Source organism: Loxodonta africana, chromosome 4, assembly GCF_030014295.1.
Source record: "Loxodonta africana isolate mLoxAfr1 chromosome 4, mLoxAfr1.hap2, whole genome shotgun sequence".
In the NCBI taxonomy this organism is placed as follows: Eukaryota; Metazoa; Chordata; class Mammalia; order Proboscidea; family Elephantidae; genus Loxodonta; species Loxodonta africana.
The window spans coordinates 153217853-153244237 of NC_087345.1; the positions used below are offsets into that span (position 1 = coordinate 153217853).

At 40.7% G+C, this 26385-nt stretch overlaps 1 protein-coding gene across 2 annotated transcripts; it reads right to left on the reverse strand.

Moving 5' to 3' along the window:
• Positions 1–578: 578 nt before the first annotated feature.
• On the reverse strand, positions 579–25217 carry PHYH (phytanoyl-CoA 2-hydroxylase). Of its 2 annotated transcripts, none has more exons than XM_003410731.4 (9): positions 24986–25217; positions 21426–21472; positions 20090–20200; positions 19101–19269; positions 15560–15641; positions 11890–12071; positions 8975–9124; positions 6913–7047; positions 579–1735 (listed from the first exon to the last, which is right to left on the reverse strand). In XM_003410731.4, exons 1-9 carry the CDS (start codon positions 25058–25060, stop codon positions 1682–1684), a joined length of 1005 nt encoding a protein of 334 aa, XP_003410779.1. In that variant the 5' UTR covers positions 25061–25217; the 3' UTR covers positions 579–1681. The 2 variants fall into 2 exon arrangements, with proteins under 2 accessions (XP_003410779.1, XP_023404676.1); XM_023548908.2 differs by lacking the exon at positions 24986–25217 and adding an exon at positions 20983–21110 and having other exon boundaries at positions 581–1735; positions 21426–24941.
• Positions 25218–26385: the final 1168 nt, after the last annotated feature.

Sequence of the window (26385 nt, forward strand, 5' to 3'; positions counted from 1 at the left end):
TGTTGGGATATTTGTTGTTGTTAGTTGCCGCTGAGTTGATCCTGACTCATGGCAACCCCACATGTGTAGATAGGGTTTTCAAGGCTGGGACCTTTCAGAAGCAGATCACTACGTCTGTTTTCCTAAGCACCTCTGGGTGGGTTTGAACAGTCAATCTATTGGCTGGTAGTTGCTTAAATGTTTGTGCCACCCAGAGACTCCTTGAATATTTGTTAGATGAATTAATGCACAAAATGGGCACAGATGAAATGTGAAATGAATGTTTCCTGATTAACTGGTATGGCTTTCACTCCAAAATGCACATGGAGAATAAATTGTGTGGCCTGTCATTTCTATTGAAGTTTATTTTCTCAAATTTATTTTAAATTTCAAACTATTTTGAAGTTTATTCCAGAACAAAACAGTGCTCCATACCTGCTGCTCATGCCAGCATTCCTTATTTACATTTTATTTTCAGTCATTCCATAATCCGGCTTCCTTAGACTCTGTTGGTGACCCTCTTGCCCCCAGTTTCCAGCTGGAACTGAGCTTCAGTTGAGAGTCATCACAAAGGAATAGACAAAAACGGTGAAAGTAGACTTAGGAAAACGTGCTCAGCAGAACAACAAGAAAGGGACTCTTTGTCATTTCTTTATTAAAGCCCGAACTACAAGATTTTTTTTTTTTTAATGGCGATGTCACCCTCAGCTGGCATAGAAATATGGTGCTAAATTGAAATAAATTCACCCAGTCCATGCTCACTCTAAACCCAAACCAAAATTATCCAAAAATTTCCCTGTACCTTGCAAGAGGTTGGATTTCATTCATAAGTGCCGAAGGTTTTCAGCTTCCCCACCCAGCATGAAATAATCAGACGGTGTTATCCTCTTCTTCATTCTTCAGGAACAGGGAGAAGGATTTGGAAAACCCTATTTTTGAAGGAGGGTGGTCAGGTGGGAGAACTTATGGAAGGAGCCTTGCCAGAATGTGAGTGTCCACCCTTATTTTACTCCCTGATGCCCTTTTGAGGCCCTTCATTGCATGTGCCTGCAGTATACATGATTCTAGATTTGAAAAGAAATCACTCGTGACATGCAATTGGTAGGTGATGGGTTTACCAGGAAGAAGATGCAAAACTGAACATAACCTGAGTTTCAAAGCTTTTGTTTCTGTTTGGGTAAAGAGTTAATTGAATGAAAGAAACTGATTTGACACCCTTAAATCAACCAGTCACCTTTATTAGTTGTAACCCTAAATTAGTTTTCTTTAAAACAATAATATTCACTCTTACTGTAAATATTATTCTTACATCAAGAAGCCCTGGCGGTGCAGTGGGTAAGTGTTCCGCTGCTAACTGAAAGGTTGGCGGTTCCAATCCACCAGCCGCAAGGAGGAAAAAAATGTGGCAGTCTGCTTCCCCAAAGATTACAACCTTGGAAACCCTATGGGGCAGTTCTACTCTGTCCCACAGGGTCACTTTGAGTCGGAATCGACTCAATGGCAATGGGTTTGAGTTTGGCTGGCATTTACAACTGTCAAAGCACCACAAAATTACCCATATGCAACTGAGTACCTGATACATGCTTTCTGATTTTGTTAACAAGTGATGAAAACGATTACATCATCTCATTAAGAAAACTTTTTCCTTAGACACCATACGTTGTTTTGGTTTCTTTTAAAAGGGTAGCAGGAAAGGGCTATTTCAAAGGGTGAGTCTTTCTCCTTTCACAAGCCGCACTCGAAACGACCAAAGATCCTGCAAATAATACCAAACAGAACAAATTTATAGAACACTTCGATTTGCCAGTCACAAGCCAAATGAACTTTCTAGCCTCTACAAAATGGCTACACAGAAAAATAAAACCACTGCAATAGTTATCGTGAATAAAACATATTCTGAGATGCCAATTATTTACCAACATCTAAAATAGTGTTAATAAAACTAAATCAGTGGGTCCCCAAATTGTCAGCCCTGTTTTATTTGGCTCACTTATTGATGACAGGTGAGGTAACCATGTAGGTTGTGCTCAGTCACACTGGAAACATTTTCTGTACCTTCTGTACCTTCCTGGCCCATTTCATGCATTTGACTTGTCATCACCATGAGCTGAAATTGAATTACTGGCAAGAAACAACTTCTGATTAGATCACAATGTGAAAATGGTTGTCATGGGTTACCTTTTTTGTTTTTTTCTCGCTAAAAAAATACAGGCTTTCTTATTTATTTCTTGTTTCTTGTCTATTTTTGAGTAAACAGCAAGGAATGATAGAAAAAACAATTTTGGATTTACACCTGACTCTGAAATCTAGTGCTGCCACTTATGTAACTTAGGCCAACCTCCTGGACACTTGATTTTCCCGTTAACGAGATAGAGTCATAATGACTGCTCCACTGGCTTTTTAGTGAAAAAAATAAGCAAATGGATATGAAAATGCTTTTGTACCTTACAAAGAACTATATGACAGAAGTTGGTGAGTTATTCTAAGTAAACCTCATCAACTATGCCTACAGAGTAACTGAAATAAACATGGGAAGCAATTCATTTAGCACAACCTTGCCAAGCTTCAAACAGAATGTATAAGTTTTTTGTGTCTTAAAATTCAGTGTGTTAGATGGAAGCCTCCACTGACAACATATGTTGGCTACAGAAGGCATTTCATGTACTGGACAAAGGAAAAAGGACAAGAAATTTCTAGAATCTGCAAATGCAAAATCAGAATATTGTCAGATATGGGATAGATTCATGGTTCTAAAGGGAGAAGGGAGTCCTGTGTGGTGCAAATAGTAAAAGCTTGGCTGCTAACTGAAAGGTTGCAATTTGAATACACCCAGAGGTGCCTCAGAAGAAAGGCCTGACGATCTACTTCCAAAAAAATCGCCCATTCAAAACCCTATGGAGCACAGTTTTACTCTGATACACATAGGCTCTCCATGAGTCTTAATCAGCTTGACAGCAACTGGTTTGCTTTTTAAGGGTGAAGCAATATTGCCAAGCTAGGGGGTGTTATGTTGTGTAATCCATACTGAAGGCTGTGGTCTTTGATCTTCATCAGTAAGTGCTTCAAGTCCTCTTCGCTTTCAGCAAGCAAGGTTTTGTCATCTGCATAATACAGGTTGTTAATGAGTTTTCCTCCAATCCTGATGCCTCATTCTTCAGATAGTCCAGTTTCTCAGATTATTTGCTCAATGTGCAGATTGAATAGGTATGGTGAAAGGATACAACCCTGACGCACATAATAATCAGGTGTGCAACCTTACCCTTAATCAACGTGATATTTCCATCACCATTAACCCCTTTTTCTCCTCCCTCTAGCCCCTGGAAACCACTAATAAACTTTGTTTTCTATATATTTCCCTTTTCTTGTCTTGTTATATAAGTGAGGTCATACAATATTTGTCCTTTTCTGATTGACTTATTTCACTTAACTCTATCCATATTGTAGCACATACTAAGACTTCATTTTTCCTACTGGCTGAGTAGTATTCCATTGTATGTATGTACCACATTTTGTTTATCCATTTATCTGTTGATGGGCATTTAGGTTGTTCTCACCTTTTGGTTATCATGAATAGTGCTGCAATGAACACTGGTGTACAAGTCTTGTTTCAGCCACTGCTTTCAAGTCTTTTGGGTATATACCTAGGAGTGGAATTGCTGGGTCATAAATGAGTCGGAATCGACTCAACAGCAACCAGTTTTTTGGTTTTTTTATAGTAGATCTATTTTTAGTTTTTTGAGGAACTGCCACACAGCTTTTCACAATGACTGTACCATTTTGCATTCCCATCATCAGTGGGTAGGGGTGCTGATTTCCCCACATCCTTGTCAACATTTGTTATTTTCCTTTTTTTTAAATCTTAACCATCCTGTTGTTGTTGTTGTTCGGTGCCATCAAGTTGGTTCCGACTCATAGCGACCCTATGCGCAACAGAACGTAACACCGCCCAGTCCTACGCCATCCTTACAATCATTGTTATGCTTGAGCCCATTGGTGCAGCTACTGTGTCAATCCACCTCGTTGAGGGTCTTCCTCTTTTCCACTGACCCTGTACTTTGCCAAGCATGATGCCCTTCTCTAGGGACTGATCCCTCCTGATAACATGTTCAAAGTACATGAGACAAAGTTTCACCATCCTTGCTTCGAAGGAATATTCTGGCTGTACTTCTTTGAAGACAGACTTGTTCATTCTTCTGGAAGTCCATGTTATATTTAATATTCTTTGCCAACACCACAATTCAAAGGTGTTGATTCTTCTTTGGTCTTCTTTATTCATTGTCCACAACATGCATATAAGGCCACTGAAAACACCATGGCTTGGGTCAGGTGCACCTTAGTCCTCAAAGTGACATCTTTGCTCTTTAACACTTTAAAGAGGTCTTTTCCAGCAGATTTGCCCAATGCAATGCGTCTTTTGATTTCTTCACTGCTGCTTTCATGGCTGTTGATTGTGGATCCAAGTAAAATGAAATCCTTGACAACTTCAATATTTTCTCCATTTATCATGATGTTGCTTATTGGTCCAGTTGTGAAGATTTTTGTTTTCTTCATGTTGAGGTACAATCCATACTGAAGGCTGTGGTCTTTGATCTTCATCACTAAGTGCTTCAAATCCTCTTTACTTTCAGCAAGCAAGGTTGTGTCATCTGCATAATGCATCCCATAAATTTTGGTGTGTTGTGCTTTCATTTGGCTCTAGGAAAATTTTAATTTCTCTTTTGATTTCTTCCTTGATTCGTTGGTAGTTTAATAGTGTGCTGTTTAATTTCCATATGTTTGTGTATTTTCTAGGTTTTTTTTCTGTTGTCTATTTCCAGCTTCACTGCTGTTATGGATTGAACTGTGTATAAATTGAATTGAATATGTGCTGTAAATCCTAACCTGTATGCCTGTGGTAATAATCTCATTTGAGAACAAATTGTCTTTGCTGTATTAATGAGATGGGGTTAGTGTAGGATATGTCTTGAGATGATCTCTTTTGAGATATAAAAGAGATTAAACAGGCAAGCAAAGAAGCAGAGATAAGAGAGATGCCAAGCCACATGAAAATTGCCCAGGGGCAGAAGCTGAAAAGAGACAAGGACTTTCCTCTGGAACCAACAGAAAGAGAAAGCCTTCCCCTAGAGCTGGTGCCCTGAATTCCCACTTCTAGCCTCCTAATTGTAAGAAATAAATTTCTGTTTGTTAAAAACAACCCATTTGTGGTATTTCTGTTATGGCAGCACTAGGTAACTAAGACAACTCCATGGTGGTCAGATATAATACTTTGTATGATTTCAATCTTTTTAAAATTTATTAAGACTTGCTTTGTGACCTAACATGTGGTCTACCCTGGAGAATGATTCATGTGCTCTGGAGTAGAATGTATATTGTGCTGTTTTTGGGTGTAGTGTTCTATATATGTCTGTTAAGTCTAGTTGGTTTGTAGTGTCATTCAAGTCCTCCATTTCCTTGTAAATCTTCTTTCTAGGTGTTCTGTCCAAAATTGAAAAGTGCTGTATTGAAGTCTCCAACTACTATTGTAGTCAGCAGTTCGAATCCACCAGCCACTCCTTGGAAACCTTATGAAGATTTCTACCCTGTCCTATAGGGTTGCTACGAGTTGGAATCGACTTGATAGCAACGGGTTTGGTTTTTGAGTTTTTTTTAGTATCTGTTTCTCCCTTCAATTCTATCAGTGTTTGCTTTATATGTTTAGGTGCTCTGATGTTGGGTCGCTATGAGTCGGAATCGACTCAATGGCAGTGGGTTTGGTTTTTTTGGTTTCAGTTTGGGTGCATATGTATCTACGATTGTTAAATATTCTTGATTAATTATCACTATATAATGTCCATCTTTATCTCTTCTAACAGATTTTTTCTTAAAGTCTACTTTATGTGATATTAAGATTGCCACCCGGCTCTCTTTTGGTTATCATGTGCGTGGAATTTTTTTTTTCTATCCTTCCACTTTTAACCTACTTGTGTCCTTGGGTTTAAGGTGTGTCTCTTGTGAACAGCATATAGCTGGATCATGTTTTTTTTTTTTTTTAATAATCTATTCTGCCACTATCTGCCTTTTGATTGGAGCATTTAGTCCATTTACATTCACTGTAATTACTGATAAGAAGTGACTCACTTCTGCCATTTTTTTATTTGTCTTCTGTGTGTCTTAAGCCTTCTTTGCCCTTTACTACTGGTTGGTCTATGGTAGTGAGCCTTTTTGGTTCCCTTCTCCTTTCCTTTAGCAAATGTTTTTTTATATATTTTCTTAGTGGTTACCATGAACAAGTGAGTATGTTCTTTATTTGCCTTGATTAATCATTTGTCTACTGATCATTAGCAGCATTCATTGAATATCTATGAGTTACACATAAATATTTTACAAGTGATGTGTATTAATTAGGAAAGCATAGGAAATACTGCCTCATCCCCCCCAATCAATAAGTATTAGTGATCTTTAATCTGTGCTACATGCAATCTATACCTCTTATAAAGCTCCAGACACAAACTTACCAAAACAAAAACTTGTTCAAGAGTTGCTTTTCAGGAAGTCTTAGTGGATTTCCTAATGCATAAATAATCTATCTTTTATAAACGAAGGAGGATTTGGATAGCCTTCTGTCCTTCATTTCCTCTCATCTAAATGTTTTCTATTTATTTTCTTACCTGCTCTGTCTGGAACAAGGTTGTATGCATTCCACAGGACAATCCCCAGACATACAGAAGGAACACGAAACTGTCAAATCCTCTGCACTGGGGAGGCAAGTACAAACTGAAATCTGCTGTTATTCTTAGTCTCAGCCACCTTTCTAAAATGAGCTGGACACTGAAGGGAATAATCACTTTCTACTTTCAAATTAAATTAGTTATGAAAATAATTATAGAAATTATTCTCTGCAGAAAAGATGCTTAACAACCAAGATCTTTACCTTTTCATTTCATACAAACATACCTTCAGGGTGATATTATCTTCAATTTTATGTCGTTTATTTACTAATTTTAGGAGTTCCTTCTCCATGTTTTCTTGACCGGTGCCCTTCACATCGATGTAGTGGCTGTTGCCACTAGCAAAATGGCAGGAAATTGACTGTGCAAAGTGAACCAATTAATATTGGGGGGAAAAAAATCGCATTAATACCAGCAACCAACCAAGGAGTCTTTATGGGGAAAGTCAATTATTTAACTGAATATTTGATTTCTAAATTAAAATCCGTTCCATTGTATTCTAAATCGGTCTATTTGTAGTTCAGCTCTTTTTTTCCAGCTAAAAGATAATTGAGAAATTACAAGCAGTTTTTAACTAGCTGTGAAATTTCTTTTCAAAAGGTATATTCAGAAAAAAAAAAATTTTTTTTTTTAAAGGCATATTCAGGGCAGAGGGATAACTAAGAGATCCTTGATTTTTCTAGTGAGCGGACATCCCAAAATTCTAAAAAGGAATGTATTCCATGGTAGTTCGTTATTTTCTTAGTCACAAAATTAGTTACCCAGTCAGATTTATGATGGGTTGTTATTTCAATGGCAATAGATTATGAAAACATCTGAAAATACCCTGAAAAAAATAATACACACACTTACTTACACCTCCTCTCAAGTTAAAAGGACAATTAAAGCCTAACACCATTGAAAAATAATACATACTGTTTCCTTCTAGAGGTAAGGCCCAAGTTACTTGACTCATCCTATTCTTGAAAAAAACATATCTACGCTACCAGGCAGTGATTAAAATTCACCTTCCTAGTTATCTTAAGGTGATCACACCTGTCAGAAGGGCTTTCTACTTTGCACTGATGTCACAAACTCTATTTCCTATGTAAGCTCCAGTGCCTTGATGAGCCATAGTGGAGCCTGAAAATGTACACTCCTATATACATGTTTTAATGTATTTTTAACGGTTTTTCCAGGATATTAAGGTATTTGAAAAAATATTTAAAAATAAAAAAGTTAGTATATTAAAACTCACAAAATTATTTTATAGTATTGTGCTTGCCACCCCCCACCCCCGACAGCCCCTTGCTCCATGGTTCTGAGGTCCTGCAAGTGCAGGGTTGGATCCTGGCTTTATTGAAAATTTTAGTATTTTGTGTATGATGATTTTTTTGGCATTATATTAATTTTGATTTTTAAATATTGCATTAAAATAGTATTTAACTTGATTACTGAGTTTTTTGGCACCTCCTCAAATTTTGCACCTGAGGCAAGTGTCTCACTTGCCTCACCTTAATCTTGGCCCTGGTGAGCCTGGTGAAAGATGAATGAATGGGAGATGAACTTGCAGCACTTTACCCTGGGACTCAAGGAGACATTAGGGATTTGTGGGAACTGTGTGGCAAACTAGAAAGCCTCACTAAGTCCCAAAGGAGCTCCCAAGATTTAGTACTGACAATCATCTTCCTGTAAGGAAATGTGAGCCCAAAGTACTGTCAGATCCTCCGAATTTAAGAGAAGCAGGAAACGTGGATACTTACAAGAAATTCTGTCAATTTTAAATTGTAAGTAAGGAATTTTTTAAATTTAAAACACTCTGGGGGCTAAAGGATTGAAAAAAAAAAGTCTCCATGCGAAATCTGATTTCTGGGCTTCCAATCCATAAGCTTTGTTTTGGATCCATAATATTTTTTCCCCAATAGTGAAGATAATATAAACTTTCCTCTTATTACAGTTACTATGAGTTATGTAAACTCCAAATCTTATTATTTTACTATTTCAGCCATTATTTTTTGCCTTAGAAAACACACACTTTCTTTGTCAGCCACAAAGAAAGTAAGCGATTTTTTTTTTTTAAAACAATTCCAAGAATGGTCATGACTCAGAATCAGCAGCATTCTGAGGTAACCTGGTTCTTACTGGTAAGATGAAAAAAGCATGAGGTAGGCAAATCAGCTTCCTGGTAAATAAAATAGTCTAATGGCCAGTTTAGTTAAGATTTACAAATCTTTTACATTTTAATATAGTGAAAGTTTTTATATCTAACCCCATTCATCCTTGAAAAGTGCAGCAATGTTAACATGTACCTTCCGGAATCCTTGGCTTTTGTTCCGACCAGATCCATGGATGAGCAAGGGATGAAAGAAAACGGTGTCTCCCTTCTCCATCACAAGGTGAACTCGAGCATTGTTTCTGTCGTAGTCCTGGATCCCGTGGTACATTATATTGACTCCTCCCTAGAACACATAACAAGTAGCCTAGTCTCTGCTCGAAGAAGCATGAGAACGACAAACTTTATCAGTGACCCATCAGGGAAAACTCTAAGTTCTTCCAGAGAAAGAGATATCTAAGTCAGGTTCTCCTTAAAAATATACAGAAGTCTCTCAGAGGTTGGGTTTTAGAAATTCACGTGTTGACTTTAAAATCATTGATTTTGGGGGACCAAATGAAAAATTTGGAATCTTCACCTACCCTTCATTACTGAATTAGAAAGGAAGATCTAGGCCAGCTTGGCATTAGCTGGGAGTGCAGGAGACCACCTTTCTTTTATGCACTTCCAGCCTGAATATATAATCATTCTTTCCCCGCATGATATTCCCTTCACCTAGACCTGGAAACAAATCACTCCTCCTGTGTTACTCTGGAGGACATCTAAGAAGGTAATTGTTTTCCCCCAATGAGGGAGAGCAAATCCTCAGTTTTTCTGAGTTCAAAAACCACTACCAGGGTAAAGAAAGACAAACAGGCATTGATAACACTGTGTTTGTTTATAACTATCTCCAAAGTTCGTTACCGCTTTAGGCAATGGGTTATGTCTTTATTAAAGGAACTTAAGTCAGAAGTGATCAAAGTTTCCAAGCTTTTATAGGGCGGTTGTTCTCCCCTCATTCTCCTTCCTAAGAGTACCCTGAATTCCTTTGAGGGATGACAGTTTCCCTAAAGATAGTTTGTTGGGACTTTGATCAGCATCACCTCTCCTGGCCGGGGTGAATATGTGACCCAAGCGAGGCCAATCAGTCCTCCCATGGCTGCTGCTTTGAATCCGAGCAGAGTATCAGACACTGAATATCACCAGGGTTAGACTGCCCAGGCCTGGCACCCCACCCCAGCCTGTTCCTATCAAGCAATGACTCCTGCTCTTCTGCCCTCCACAGACTACCTGCTTCCGAAGTCCCCACTCCCTTTGCCTTAAGTTACCCAGAGCCCACTTCTGTTGATTGCACCAAACCTTAACTAAACTTTAACCTAATTGATGGAGTTCACAACTATGGATCTTATATCAGGTTCCAGATTCAAATATTTTCACTTAGCACTATTACTTCCTAAACCCGTTGACATCGAGTCGACTGGGACTCATTGTGACCCAATAGGACAGAGTAGAACCGCCCCATAGGATTTCTCCAAGGAATGGCTGGTGGATTCAAACTGCTCACCTTTTGGTTAGCAGCTGAGCTCTTAACCACTGTGCCACCAGGGCTCCTATCACTTCCTGCAGAACCACAAATCATTCTTTCTCCATCCACAACAGGTGCTCTTTCCATTCTAACCATCATCATGGGATTTCAGGACCTTATCACCTTATACCTAAAACATAAATTGCCTCCTCTCTGGCTTCTCTGTTTCTGAATTCCTACAGCATCAGTATACTCTGTATCAGACCACAGGATTATTATTCTCAAAGAACCAATTAGATCTCATCACTCATCTGCTAAAACGCATTGAATAGTTCTTCAGCATCAACAACTGAAGGGATAAATAAACTGCTATAAAACCTGTTGCATCGAGTCTATTCCAACTCATAGCCACCCTCTAGGACAGAGTAGAACTGCCCTGTAGGGTGTCCAAGGAGCAGCTGGTGGATTCCATCAGCCAACCTTTTGGTTAGCAGCAAAACACTTTACCACTTTGCCACCAGGGTACTACCAACCAATTCAAAGGAATGAACTACCGATACATGCAACAGAATCAGCAAATCTCAAAATAATTTTGCTGAATGAAAGAAGCCAGACTAAAAAAGAGTACATACTGTATAATTACATTTATATAATAACATTTTAGAAAATGCAAACTAATCTATAGCAACAGTGGTTGCCTAGAAGGTTGGGGCGGGGGAGGAGCTGGTGACAGGATTATCTTAATTGTGGTGATGGTAGCACAGGTATACATTGATACATATTGTCACTCAAATATATATTCATATATATGTCAAAATTTATCAAATTGTACACTTAAAATATGTAGTTCATTGTATGTCAGTTATGCCTCAATAAAACTGTTTTAAAAATTAAATAGAAGTTATTCCAGCTTCCTGGAAAAAGGATCCCCTGTCCGCCCAAATTAAGTGCAGACTCGTTAGTACAAGAAGCAAGGTCCTTTCCAATCTGGTCCTGATGCACTTTTCAGCCTCATCTCCAATGATACTCCCCCAAAGGTGTCCCCACCCCAGCCCATGTAGACTGGGAGCTCCTGGGTCCTTCCTGCTCCTTACACAGGCTCGTGCTCACCCTTGAGCCCAAGGCCTCCACAGCCTCTGTACCACAGGACGTTCTACACTATCCTTCAAGGCTCCATGTAAACACCAGCCTCCAGAGAGCCTCCACTCATCTTTCCAGCTAGGGGGGATCCCGCCCTCCTCTTTACTCCAGGAGCCACCAGCACATAAAACTGACTTGGCACTTACCCCACATGCCTGACATTGAAATGTTTATGCCCTACCTCTGCGATTAGGCTTTACAATCTCAAATCTATGCAACACCTGCCAAAATTCCCCCACACTGGTTGGCTTCTAAACACTTGTTGAAAGACCAAAAACCACGATTATCTTAAAAAATAGTCTTATCTGACATATTTTAGCTTTCTCTGATTCTAATTCCAAATCATGGGACATTGTTTTACTAAGATAAGAAATACCATCTCCTGTGTAAAGCACTTGATGTATACGGATGTGGAGTGAAAACAGTAAAAGAGATTCTGATCAGGCTTCAGCCGCTAGCAGACCTACCTCCCACTGAGGGTAGTCGTGCTGCTTCAGAGGGCCCTTGTGTGTTCCCGGAAGCACAACCAGACAGCCGTTATTTCGGTCAATGTGCTCCATAGCCGTCCAAGCACACACAATGGTATTGCTGGGCCGGAACGGGAAATAGTGCAGGTCCTGGTGTAAAGGATGGCGGGACGTCTTCTTGCCTAAAATGGAGCCTGCCGTTAAAAGAAGCTGAAGGAATAAAATACGGCATATATATACCCCAAAATCCAAACTAAACCCATTGCTGTTGAGTCAGGTCTGACTCATGGCGACCCCATATGTTTGAGTCGTGATCCATAGGATTTTCTTGGCTGTAATCTTTATCGAAGCAGATTTCCAAGCCCTTCTTCCCCAGCACCCCTGGGTGGGTTCAAACCACCAACCTTTTGGTTAGTAGCCGAGAGCAAACCATTTATGCCAGGGACCTTGTATATACACACAATGGGAAACTACTCAGCCATAAAGACAGATGAAATTTTGATACATGCTACAACATGTATGAACCTTGAAAATGAATGCTGAGTGAAATAAGCCAGACATAAAAGGAAAATTTTGGATGATCCCACTTGTATGAAATAACTAGAACAAGCAAATGTATAAGAGATACAAGTATACTAGTGGTTACCTGGAACTGGAGGGGAGAGAACAGCCAGTTTCTGAGAAACTGAATTTCTGTTTGGGTGATAAAGTTTTGGAAACAAATAGTGGTAATGGGTGCTCAACACTGTGAATATAATGCCATTGAATTGTACATTTAAAAATGGTTAAAACACATGAGACTATGTGGGCAACTCCTGTCTGGTGTTGAGCTGAGAAGGCAGAGGGGGACAGGAGCTGGTTGAACGGACAAGGGGAATACAGCGTGAAGAGGACGAAAGTGCTGCCTCATTACGGGGAGAGCAGCTGGCATAGCACGGAGGGGTGTGCATGGCTTTTTGCATGGAGACTGACTTGATTTGTAAACTCTCACCTAAAGCACAATAAAAAAATTTTTTAAAAACTGATTAAAATGGCAAATTTTATGTTATATATATTTTACCACAATAAAAAATCAATAAAATAAAACTCGAATCTCAGAATTCTTATCCTCTGCCTGAAAAACCAGAACAATGACCATCCCTTGCAACAAACCAAACAAATGAAACAACATCATATAAAATCAGCCTCGATAGAGAAGCTCCAAATGGGAAAATCAAATCAACAAGGCAGCTCCAAATCCTAAACTTTCTTCTGGGTTACTGGTAGCCAAGCACTTTCGCGCACTGTCTTCTAGCAAGCTGGACATGTGTCTTCATCCCTGTTACACTCTGTCCCTTTGTAGCTCGGTGTTTAGTACAGTGCCTGGCATGCAGTCAGTATCAAAAGACTTTGATAACTAGACTGAAGAGTGTAGTATAGAGAAACTTGAGGTCCCCTAATAGCCTTCTAGAGGACCCCTGGTGGTATAGTAGTTAAGAGTTAGGCTGCTAACCAAAAGGTCTGCAGTTTGAATCCACCAGCTGCTCCTTGGAAACCCTATGGGGCAGTTCTCCGCTGTCCTTAGGGTCACTATGAGTCAGAATTAACTTATCAGCGGCTTTAGTTTTTTTTTTTTTTTTAAAAAAACAGCCTTCTAAGGAGCCCTAGTGGTGCAATGATTAAGCCCTTGGCTGCTAACCCAAAGGTCTGCGGTTAGAACCCACCAGCCGCTTTGTAGGAGAAACATATGGCAGTCTGCTTTGCAAAGATTTAACAGCCTTGGAGGAGGGCACAGGGAAGCTAGTAATAGGAAACTCAAGGTCAAGAAGTGAGAGTGTTGACATGTCATGGGGTGGTTAACCAATGTCACTAAACAATATATGTACTAACTGTTCAATGGAAGCTAGTTTGTTCTGTAAACTTTCATCAAAAGCACAATTTAAAAAAAAGAAAAAAAAAGACTTAACAGCCTTGGAAACCCTATGGGGCAGCTCTACTTTGCCCTATAGGGTTGTTATGAGTTGGAATTCGACTCACGGCAATGGAATTTTTTTAACAGCCCGGCAGCCCTGGTGGTGCAAAGGTTAAAGCACCGGGCTGCTAACCAAAACCATGGGGGTTTAAATCCACCAGTTATTCCTCCATAGGAAAGGAGAATTACAGACTAGGAAACCCTATGGGCTTCCTATATAGGGTTTGTTGTATAGAGTCACTGAGTTGGAATGAACTCAATGACACACAACAATAGCCTTCTGGGGTCTCTATGTGTTGCAAATGGTTATGTGCTTGGCTGCTAACTGAAATGTTGGAGGTGCCTCAGAAGAAAGGCCTGAGGATCTACTTTTGAAAAATCAGCCACTGAAAACCATACAAAGCACACTTCTAGTCTGACACACACAGGGCCACCATGAGTCAGAATCTACTCTACAGGAACTGGTACTGGTTAACAGGCTTCTAAGTTGCTGAGGCAAAAATAAGCTGCTAAGAGGTTTTTTCCCACAGATCTATAGGCATCCTGTGCATAATCATCGTGTAGCTCCACCATGACCATGGTTACGTGTCCCCCTGGTTTTCTTTTCTGAACCTGGTTCTGGGGGCTACCTGCTTTCTCAGGGAAGTCACCCAGGAAGAGGGAGACTTGGTAATGCTAAGCCACAGGCCTATTCCATAATTCTCTCCCAGCCATAAGGGGGGAGAAAAAGTAGAAAAAGATAAAGGACTCTCCAATGGCTAATTCAGAGCCCTGGTGGTGCAGTAGTTAAGAGCTTGGCTGCTAACCAAAAGGCTGGCAGTTCAAATCCACCAGCCACTCCTTGGAAACCCAATGGGGCAGTTCTACTCTGTCCTGTAGGGCTACTATGAGTTGCAGTCGACTCAACTGATTCATTGCTGATTCATTGCTGTCAGTATAGCAGAGTTTATCAAAATGTGGTCCAAGAGCCACATGCATTAGAATCTCAGCATATACTTATTAAAATGCAATTTCCTGGGCTACACCTTCTGAAGCAATCTCTCTGGGACTGAGGATAAAAGTCTGCATTTTCCCAAGCACATGAAACTTTAAGAACCGCTGTAGTATGTGGTTTTAATAATAGGTTAAATTTTGTAAGTAATAGCAAAAATTTCAAGTCAGGAAGGAAAAATTCACATTCTCATGGGTGAGAATGGTTAATAAATCTTAGAGATGTTGAATAACAGGAGCTTATGATATATGAGGAGTCCCAGGGTGGTGCAAATGGATAACGCACTCGGCTGCTAATTAAAAGTTGGAGGTTCAAGTCCATGCAGAGGCTCCTTGGAAGAAAGGCCTGGTGATCTGCTTCTAAAAAATAAGCCACTGAAAACTCTAGGGAGCACAGTTCTGCTCTGAAATACATCAGGTCACCACAAGTTGAAATCAATTTGATAGCTATTTGTTACTGGTTATATGTGAACAGTAATGTTTATACTGCATTTTTTGAGAAGTCATTTTCCTAGAGAGTTAGCAATAGCCCTACAGATAACATCTGAAGTCACCATTACTCTTCAACATTGTTAACACGTAAGCTATTCTAAGACTTAGAAAAAAGTACATATACTCACTCATCCAAAGTTTGACAAGTATACATACAGCTGTGTTAGAACATCAACCTTACATACTTTAATTAAACAGGGTTCCCTTGTCTCTCCCTAACAAATAAGAGCCCTTTACCAGTATCTGGAGGCTTGTTTATCAGCATAGTATGCACGGCCATAATATTGGGTCCAGTGAAGCACTCCACATATTTCAGAATCTAAGAGGAAAAAAAAAGAAAAGAAAAATAACCTTATGGGAAATCAGAGGGATAGGCAAGTAGCACGGTCTTAAAGTTCAACTATCTATACAAGAGCCCAAATCAAAAGGGCAATAGTTTCGAAACAATTGGTAATTTACAATATCGCAGACAATATTGTGTGAGAAATTCAGCAATTGGAAATCATTAGAAATCTAATAGTGCTGTGTCTTAGTTATCTAGTGCTGCTATAACAGAAATACCACAAGTGGGAGCCTTTAACAAACAGGAATTTTTTCTCTCACAATTTAGGAGTCTAGAAGTCCAAATTCAGGCTGCTGGCTCCAAGGGAAGGCTTTCTCTCTCTGTCAGTTCTGGGAGAAGGTCCTTGTCATCAATCGCCCCTGGCCTTGGAGTGTCTCAGAACAGGGTTCCTGGGTCCACGGGATCTCTCCCGGTACTTCTTTCTTGGTGACTTAAGGTCCCTCTCCTCTCTCTTTCTCTCTTTTATATCTCAGAAGAGATTGACTCAAGATACAACCTAATCCTATAGACCGAGTCTTGCCTCATTAGCATAACTGCCTCTAATCCTGCCTCATTAACATATAAATGTTAGGATTTACAACACACAGGATGATCACATTAGATCACAAAACAGTGGACAACCACACAATACTGAGAATCATGGCCTAGCCAAATTGACACACATTTGTCAGGGGTGGGGGGGTGGTGAAGGGAGTTGGGGGGGTAGGGGGTGGGGAGTGCAATTCAATTCATAACATGGTGTTACAACACTCTGAGTTAAAAAGGCTTTTCTGAGCCAGCTGGATACCTAATCATTTTTTCTATGAGAAAGATGTGATTTTCTATGAGATATCAACTGAGGACAGGGACAGCTCTTCAACCAAAGAGACAGAGGGACTGCCCAGTGAGAAGGCTGTTTCCTCCTCCTTCAGGGAGACCCCTCATAAAGAGAGACCAGGGAAGGGCCTGACACTACTGGCAGCTGTCATGAGCAGCCCAGAAGAAAGCAGATCGGCTCAGAGGATGCCTCACAATCAGTGTGGCCATTCGTTCAACAACTCCTTACTGAGGTCTGATCCCTGGGTGATGCAAACAGTTACGCTGCTAACCAACAAGTTGGAGGTTCAAGTTCACCCAGAGGCACCTTGGAAGAACGGCCTGGTGATCTACTTCTGAAAAATCAGCCACTGAAAACTCTATGGAGCACCACTTCTGCTCTGACATACATGGAGTCGCCGTGAGTCTGAATCAATTTGATGGCAACTGGTTTGGTTTTTACGAACCAAGCAGAGTGAAAGGAAATAGGGGTGAAATAATGAACAAGGTAGGCAGGTTCCTGCCCTCATGGAGTTTATAGTCTGGTGGGAAGAACAATTTTAAACAAATCCATGACATGGGTAATTGTGGTTGTGACACATGCTCTGAGGATGGGCTGCAATGAGAGCATGTGGGAGACGGCTGACTTAGTCCTGGGGTCTGGGAGTTGGGGTGACCACTCACACATCTAACCCAGCTCAGGAAGGGGTAGAAAACAGAAAGGATTCAGAATGGAATGCCCATTATGTGCCAGGGGCTTTATATATCAACCCATTGAAGGCTCACAATGATTGTGTTTTTACCCAAATAACGAGTGTGTTATACGTTTTTCTCCCAACTGCGCCCTCCCTCCAGATACTTCTATAAGCGTGCTATGCTAATTATTGCCCCCATTATATATACATATAATTGCCCCCATTATATATACAAGTAAACCTAAGGCTGATAAGTGGCCAAAGTCAGTTAAATGAAAAAGATGGTATTCAAACTCAGATTCTCCCTGACTTTAACAAATGAGGCACATTCTACGTCTTCCTATTTGATTTCTTGTGCATAAGGAATATTGGCAATTTGAATTTGAAGCACTTGAAATGTTACAAAAATTCTAGGAGTAGTCAGACCTCATTCTTTTTTTTTTTTTCTTTCACAAAGCCTGTCATTTTTTTTGGCATTCACCTAGACCGGTATTTTCTAAACTGTCTCTGAAGAACCATGTTCACAATTTCTGCCATACTTTGTGGTGCTATTCCGTCAATAATTTCTTTAAATTAGCTCCTTTTACTTAGTCTGACCCTAATTAATAATATTCTTGAAATCATAGGTTTGATGTGCTGGTTATTTTTTCCTAATACATATCAAAATAAATACCTAACTGTTAAAACAATGTTTACCTCTTAAAACCATTGCGTGAACCACCAGATACCTGGTCCACACTTTAGAAATGTAGAAAACTTCGAAGTCATGATAGTGCTTTATCCACCACAAGTCCTGGAGAACAATCTATTACCTCTGACTTCAAGCTTTTCATCCACGATCCACCCACAAAACTTCCATTTCCATCACAGGACTGGAGGCTGGGAAGCACGTATGGTCCAAAGGGCCACTTCCCTTCTGGTGCTTACCTGAACATTCTTTCGTCACTGAGTTGTTTTCAAACAGCACCTGGGTATAATTTCTGGTAAGTACTATATGTAAAGCCTCCTTCAAAACTATTCTAAAAACCCATTGCCGTCGAGTCTATTCTGACTTATAGCAACCCTAAAGAACAGAGTAGAACTGTCCCACAGAGTTTCCAAGGAGAAACTGGTAGATTTGAACTGCCAACCTTGTACATTCATACAACAGAATACTATGCAGTTGTTTAAAAGGCATCAATAGATCCACAGGTACTGCTATGGAAAGACGTCTAGGATCCACCATAAGTGAACAAAACAAGGTATGTTCCCGTGGTAGGTACCCAAGAGGTGTACAAACGTTCTTGCATAGACATGAAATCACTCTAGATGAATACACACAAAGCTTAACGTGAGTGGGGCTGGGGTAGAGGAAGATTTTACTTTTTAATTTATGCCCTTTTGTACTGCTTGGATTTTTTTCATATATATGAATTACTTTTAAAGAATAATAGCTTTTAAGAATTAGTTTAAATTTAAAAATAAGCTCGTACCTCTACTCTCCAGATTCACGAAGTGAAAAAAATAAATAAATGGGTTTACAAAGATAGAGCCTCAGCAATTTCAGCTCTGTTGATACGCCCATATCAAGTGTCAGGAGGGCTCTCTCTCTAACACAGAATTCCCCATCTTTCTCCACGAAAGATAATCAGCAAACTCTAGAGCAGGGTTTCTCAATCCTGACCTAACGACATTTTGGGCTGCATAACTCTGTTGTTGGGGGTGAAAGGATAGCATGTTCAGCAGCATTCCTGGCTTCTACCCACTAGATGCCACGAGCAATCTGGAGACTGGGAGTCTCCAGACATTGTAAAATGTCCCCTGGGGGTCAAAATCGATCTGGTTGAGAACCACTCCTCTAGAGCCACATGTAGAAAGGGGTAAAGTAAAAACAGCAGATTCTAGAGGCAGGGGGCCAGACTGGCTATTAACGTAGGTAGAAACAAAGTACAGGAAGGTCTTTAACCTCAGGGAGAGTGCAGTATCTGAAAAGTTCTTCATCTTCTTGGAAATCTTGGATCTTCGAAATCACTTTTTCTCCTGGAACAATTTCTGATTTTGCAATGGTCACATCTTTCATTATAATTAATCCCATTGGTTTCACCTCTCCTTTGCAGATCCTTTGAAACTCATCCCTAGAAAATTAAAATTAAATTTGCAAATGATGTCAGTACTGCTTACTGGAAGTGCTTGCTTGGGCCTGCTCTAAGGAAGGATTCACAGACTCCAGGGGTTGTTTCTCTGCACAAAGTCTGCCTTCAATCCTAGGCAGAAATTTTTCTGATGAGAGGGATGAGACAATGGCCAACTCTGAAGTCCTGGCCTCCTAACTGTCAGGCTGGAGTTTCACTACCAGAATTAAAATAATCCTTAGCATAAGATACTAAAGAACCAAACCAAACCCACTACCATCGAGTCGATTGTGACTCATAGTGACCCTATAGGACAGAGTAGAACTGCCCCATAGAGTTTCCAAGGAGCACCTAGTAGATTCTAACTGCTGACCTTTTGGCTAGCAGCCATAGCTTTTAACCACTCTGCCACCAGGGTTTCACAAGACACGAGTGAGGAAGTATTTGTCATCTGGTTACATCATCATGATGATAACAATAGCAAACACCTCCTTAGCACTTACTATGTATATAGTATTCTGCATTCACTTGACTTCATTTAGTTCTAAATAACAATGCTAGAGTTTAAGTACTCTACCATTATTATCCCCATTTTTACAGATGAGAAAACAGAGGCATAGAAAGGTTAAGTATCTTGTCTCAGGAGACACAATACTAAGTGTTGGAGCTATAAAAATAAAGTCAGGCAGTCTGCTTCTGGAACCCATTCTCTTATCCATTCCTAACAATCAAATTATAAAAAAGACATTTGAACATGCACAAGCTAATCTAACTTGTGTTCCCATTACATAACATATTTTGTAAAATAGTAGTGTTATTGTACCTAAAGCGTTGAATATCAGCATCAGATACCAGATTTTTAATCACAAGAAATCCATTTTCTTCATAAAATTTTCTCTGTTTCAGGCTTAGGACATTATTATTTAGAGTATACCTAAAGGAGAAAAAAGAAATTCCCAAATAACTCCAATTGTTAAATCCCAGCCTTACAATATGTATCAAAAACTTGAAAAATGTTTATACTGTTGAACCCAGCATTTATATTTCTAAGACTTCATTCTAAAGAAATAATCTGAAAAACTGGAAAACATATGAAGCCCAAAATAGTAACTAATGTCACCAAAAAATGTACATTAATGGAATAATTAAGATTACAGCCTAGGAAACCCTATGGAGCAGTTCTGCTCTGTCTTATAGGGTTGCTATGAGTCAGAATTGACTCAACAGCACAAAACAACAGGAATTAACTAATTATATTACATCCGCTCAGTGGAATATGACTCAGGCATTAAAATGGAAAGCATAAAATAACATGTTCAATTATAGTAAAATACAATTGTCTAAAACAAACACATTATTTGTAGAAAAACAGTTGCAAAGAAATATACCAGAATATTTAATTGCCTTTCATTAATGAAATTACAGATATTTCAAAAAATTCTATTTCTCTTATTTTTCAATTTTTCTATATGTGATATGTATGACTTTTCAAACAGGAAATTCAATACATTTTATTGTTGTTGTTTTTTCTTTTTTTTAATTGTCTAGTTAATGCATTCTCAAAAGTAATCAAAGTAACAAAACCCAAATAAATGCACCTAAAAACCCAAAACCAAACCCGCTGCCATCAATTCCGATTCATAGCGACTCTATAGGACACAGAAGAACTACCCTATAGGGTTTCCAAGGAGCGGCTGATGGATTCTACCTGCTGACCTTTGGGTTAGCAGCCGAGTTCTTAACCGCTGTGCCACCAGGGCTCAACAAACTCAAATCACCCAATCCACTCCTTTAGATCTGAATTGTCGCTGTCTGAGAAGGTTCCACGGGATCAATGTCTTCCGCTTTAAAGGAAATTTAAGATAAACCAAAGATGCTAGCTAATATGTCAATATAACCAAGATATATCATACCTGAATATTTCTAAATCCTCTGATATTTTTCTTTCTTTCTAATTTTCAAAACACAAATAAAAGATAAAAGTCTGGGTCTTTCAATCTTTACAAGTGCACTAACTCATACAAGTCCTGGAAATTGAGCATTGTATAATGAATTCTAATCAGGCAACAGGGTATTTTCTATTTTGTATCTTAGTTGTCACTAGGAAAATTTTTACATACATAAAAAAATAGTTAAAAATTAAAATTAGATCTACTTACTGGAATTGTTGATGAGGAGATACAGGTTCTGAAGTGGGGTGAGCTACCTTGTAGATGAATTAAGGCAAATAAAGTAAAATTTAGGAGCCTACCTTTCTTAAAAACAACTGTCTGCCCTTGACTGGTTCTCGTGAGGAAGGATTGTTCCTGAACCCATACCAGCCCGTGTAATTCCACAGATAATACTGTCATGTATACACTACTGCTTAAAGCCTTTTAACTTGTATTGCTTCATCTCATTTCACAATAACCTGGGGGGCTGGTAGGAAGAACAAAAGCTTTATTATTATCATCATTCCTAAAATACAGAGAAGGAAACCTACGCTTGAGGACTAAGGAACTGGGCCGAGTTTACCCAAAGAGAAATTGGCTGAGCGGACCTTGACCACACTCTTTACTTCATAGACTAAGTCTTTTTTCCAAATGATTGTTCTTTCAATTAAGCTGCTGAAGGAATAAAAACTCAAATGTTCAACTCCAGAAGTAAAGATAAACATGAAAGAAGTATTTAGTTTGCAACTACCACAACCTCCGCCAGACTGAGTCCAGCACAGCTGGATGGTGCTACCACCACAGACTTCTCTGACAGGGATCCCAATGGAGGGTCCCAGACAGAAGAGAAAACTGTAGAACAAAATTCTAACTCACAAAAAAAGACCGGAATTACTGGCCTGACAGAGACTGGGGACATCCCAAGAGCTTTTTAGCTCAGTAATGAAGTCACTCCTGAGCTTCACCCTTCCCCCAAAGATTGAACAGGCCCATAAAATGAAACAAGACTAATGGGGCATGCCAGCCCAGAGGCAAGGACTAGAAGGCAAGAGGGGACAGGAAAGCTGGTGATTGAGAACCCAAGGTAGAGAAGGGAGAATGCTGACATGTTGTGGGGTTGGTAACCAATGTCACAAAACAATATGTGTACTAATTGTTTAATGAGAAGCTAATTTGTTCTGTAAACCTTCAACTAAAGTAGAATTTAAAAAGAAAGTATTTAACTTAGTGGGAGTCCAATCCAAAATATTAGAAATAGTTTGGCTGGTCATTAATAAAAAAGTCTATAAAGTAAATAATGTCTCCTAGAAAAGTATGATTCACACTTTCTAACATAATTTTAAATTTCCTGAAGAACTAGAAATTCTTTTTTGTAAAATCTCTTTTCTATCCACTAGCCACAGATTATTGATTGTTGACATAGCATCTCATTGTTTTTTTTCTTCTTATTGTTTCTTTAGCTAAAGAGTTGCTGTCAGAATGTCACTCCTCATAAACATGTTATTATTTCTGAAATGACACCTTTATATAATTTGGTGACACTGCAATAATCAAGGACAGAGGCAGGCCAGGAGTCAGATTTACTAGCTACTTCCAGTTTTCCCCAAAGCAGAGAAGTTAAGGCCCTTGGTCAGCTATGCTGAGCAAAATATGGCTGCCAGGACAGTCGTACTTCTGCCTTACAAACCCAGTGTTCTTTCCCCCTCTCCACTACTCCTGCATTACAAGCATTCCTTATTCAATAATCCACATTTCTTTAGAAACAGTTATGGCTGAGTAGAAAGTATTCCACAGAGCCATGGTGGCACAGTGGTTAAGAGTTGCGAATCCTTGGAAACCCTATGGGGCAGTTATACTCTGTTCTATAGGGGCACTATTAACTGGACAACTGACAGGTTTGGTTTTTGGCTTGGTTTCACCTTAACACAAAGAAGCCATGATGGTGCAGTGGATAAAAGCTCAGCTGCTAACCGAAAGGTCACTGGTTGGAACCCACTAGCTACTCCGAAGGAGAAAGATGTGGCAGTCTGATTCCATAAGGATTACAGCCTTGGAAACCCTATGGGGCAGTTGTATTTGGTCCTATAGTGTAATTGTGAGTCAGAATGGATCCCACAGCACACAACAATAACCTCAACACTATTATAACAAAAACCAGCAGAATCTGAAAGTCAAATTTTAAAAGTAAAAAGAGACTGGACAGGGAAACCTCAATTCTAATCCTAGTCATGTCTAACAAACAAACCCAGTGCTGTCGAGTCGATTCCGACTCATAGTGACCCTATAGGACAGGGTAGAACTGCCACACAGAGTTTCCAAGGAGAAACTGGCAGATTTGAACTGCTGATCTCTTGGTTAGCAGCCATAGCACTTAACCACTACGCCACCAGGGTTTCCAACTATATCTAGCCCCAGTAAATCAATGTTCTCAAAATTTAGCAAGCCTCAGAATCACCAAGTTACAACACAGAGTGCTGAGCTCCAGTACCAGAGATTCTGATTCAGTCTGAGGTGGGAATTTGCATTTCTAGCAAATTCCCAGGTGAGGCTGATGCTGCTGGTCCTGGGATCACACTTGACCAACCACTCCTTTAGTTAAATGACTTTGATCAAGCTTTTTAATCTCTCAGTTTCTCCATTTTCTCATCTGTAAAATGAGATTACATAATCACCTGGGTTCCCCCTATCATTCTATGGACAGAATTTTAAACTTACGTAGTTACAATACGTTACTGCTTAGTAACTCAACCACAAGAGCAATAATGCAAGTAAAAGCAAGAGCAATTTTATGAGCGATATCAGGATCCTGAATATAGCAGAACAAAGGCTAATTAGGTCTCTCAGGGAAAATTCCCAGGCAGGGTGTTCTATGGAGCTTCCAAAACTATGCCCCGGATGAAAACACTTAATCTGAGCAGACAAAAGCAGTTCCATAAAACAATTTCATTTATGTATCATGTACTGACATCTTTCTGGAGCCACATATCTGCAACACCAGTAGTGCACACATTCTCTCCAGGATTAATTTCTGAACTCCAAATCAGGAGGCACACAGCACTAAATCCTTTCCCAGGAAACAATGTAAGAACGGTCACTGGAGGCTGCAGAATACAGATTTCCCTCGGAAAAGGAAGCAGCAGAAGGGGCTGGCCAAGAACAGACTCCACCTGGAGAAGCCGGGTCCAGGGCAGTGTCCTAAGTCCACCTCCTTCGCGGAACGGGGCATGACCCACGTGTGGCTGGTACTCCAGGTCCCACTCGAATGCTGGTGTCCACTTCCAGGAGGGCCCCTTGTTGCCTGTCTGCCTTCATTCCTTCCAGGAATGTGCTACCGTTTACAGTGTGACTGCACTGACACCTCTGGGAGTTCCTGAGTGGCACAAACGGTAAAGCGCTGGACTACAAGCGGTTCGAACCCACCCAGAGGTGCCTTGGAAGATAAGGCTGGCCATCTGCTTCCAAAAGGCCCAGAACAGTAGAGAGAGGCCACATAAGCCACAGAGGCCATGACAGTCACGAGCCTGCTGACCAGGAGAACTCCTTCTTGGGGACTACCGGCGACTAAGGCTGCACCCCCGTCCCACCCCTCCCAGCGGCTGGACGAGATGTGATCATCACTGGGAAGGGAGGAGCGGAGGAAGGCGAAGAGCCAGCCTAGGCGGGTATGCGTTGCGCCCTTAAGGCCACTATTCTGACTGGGGTCACCAGGAGCCTCTGCCTGACGCGGAGGCCGAGGTGGCCGCGCCCTCCCAGCCCGAACTCTGCGCAGCCCACGCCTCAAAGGATACGATGGTCCTGGGCGCGGGGCGGCCCAGGTGTCCCAGCACGATCCGCAGGCGGGCGGGAGCACTGTCCTTGGCCATGGCAGCAGCGAGAAGACGAGACTTGGTAGGCCTTGTTACTTAACTCGCTCCGGTTCCCCGCCTCCCGGGGCGGCAGGAGCGAGCGACGGGCGGGACGTGACCGTTGGAAAGGCAAGACTCAGCAGGGGCGCGCGGGAGGGGGAAAGCTGGGCCTCTGCTGGGCGGCCCTGCGGGCTGATGCGCGGAGACGCCCCCTCGTGGCCCCGAGCCAGCAAACAAGTTCATCGTCCGGAGTTTACCTCCCTTCTCAGGCACACCGTTCCTAAGCAATCAATACCGTTGTTGACGCTGAAGAGGAAAGTAGGCCTGAGGGGTAATACGTAATTTGGCCAAGGTCACCTAGCTGGAAGTGGCCGAACCAGGCTTACTCACACTCTTTACTGCACAGCCTAGGTATTTTTTATTCCAGCGGATATTCCTTCACCGCTAGAAATAAAAAGAAGCATGTGCTAGTTAAAACCCGTTGCCCTCCAGTCAGTTCAGACTCATGGCGACCCCATGTGTTACTACAGAGTAGAAATGCACCTTAGGATTTTCTTCGCTATAATCTTTACTGAAGCAGACCGCCAGACCTTTCTTCTGAAGCTCTGCTGAATGGGTTCCAACTGCCACGCTTTAGGTTATTAGTCAAGTGTAAACCGTTTGCACCACTCAGAGACCTGTGCTATTTAAAAGAGATATTTAATTTAGTGGGATTCCATCCGGAATATTAGAAACCATTTGGCTGGTCAATAAGAAATGTTTATAAAATAAACAATGACTTGCAGAAATGTATGATCCACACAGTCTAATCTTGTTGTTGTTAGGTGCTGTTGAGTCGGTGTGCCAACTCACAGCGACCCTATGTACAACGAACGAAACACTGCCCAGTCCTGTGCCATGCCCACAATCATTAACTTGAGCCTATTGTTGCAGCCACTGTCAGTCCATCCCGTCGAGGGTCTTCCTCTTTTTCACTGACACTGTACTTTACCGAGCATGATGTCCTTCTCCAGGGACTGATCTCTCCTGACAACATGTCCAAAGTATGTAAGATGTAGTCTGGCCATCCTTGCTTCTAAACAGCATTCTGGTTGTACTTCTTCCAAGACAGATTTGTTCATTCTTTTGGCAGTCCACGGTATACTCAATATTCTTCGCCACACCACAATTCAAAGGCATCGACTCTTCTTCTGTCCTCCTTACTCATTCCCAGCTTTCACATGCATATGATGCTACTGAAATTACCATGGCTTGGGTCAGGTGTACCTTAGTCTTCAAGGTGACATCTTTGCTTTTCAACACTTTAAAGAGGTCTTTTGCAGCCAGTTTGCCCAATGCAATGC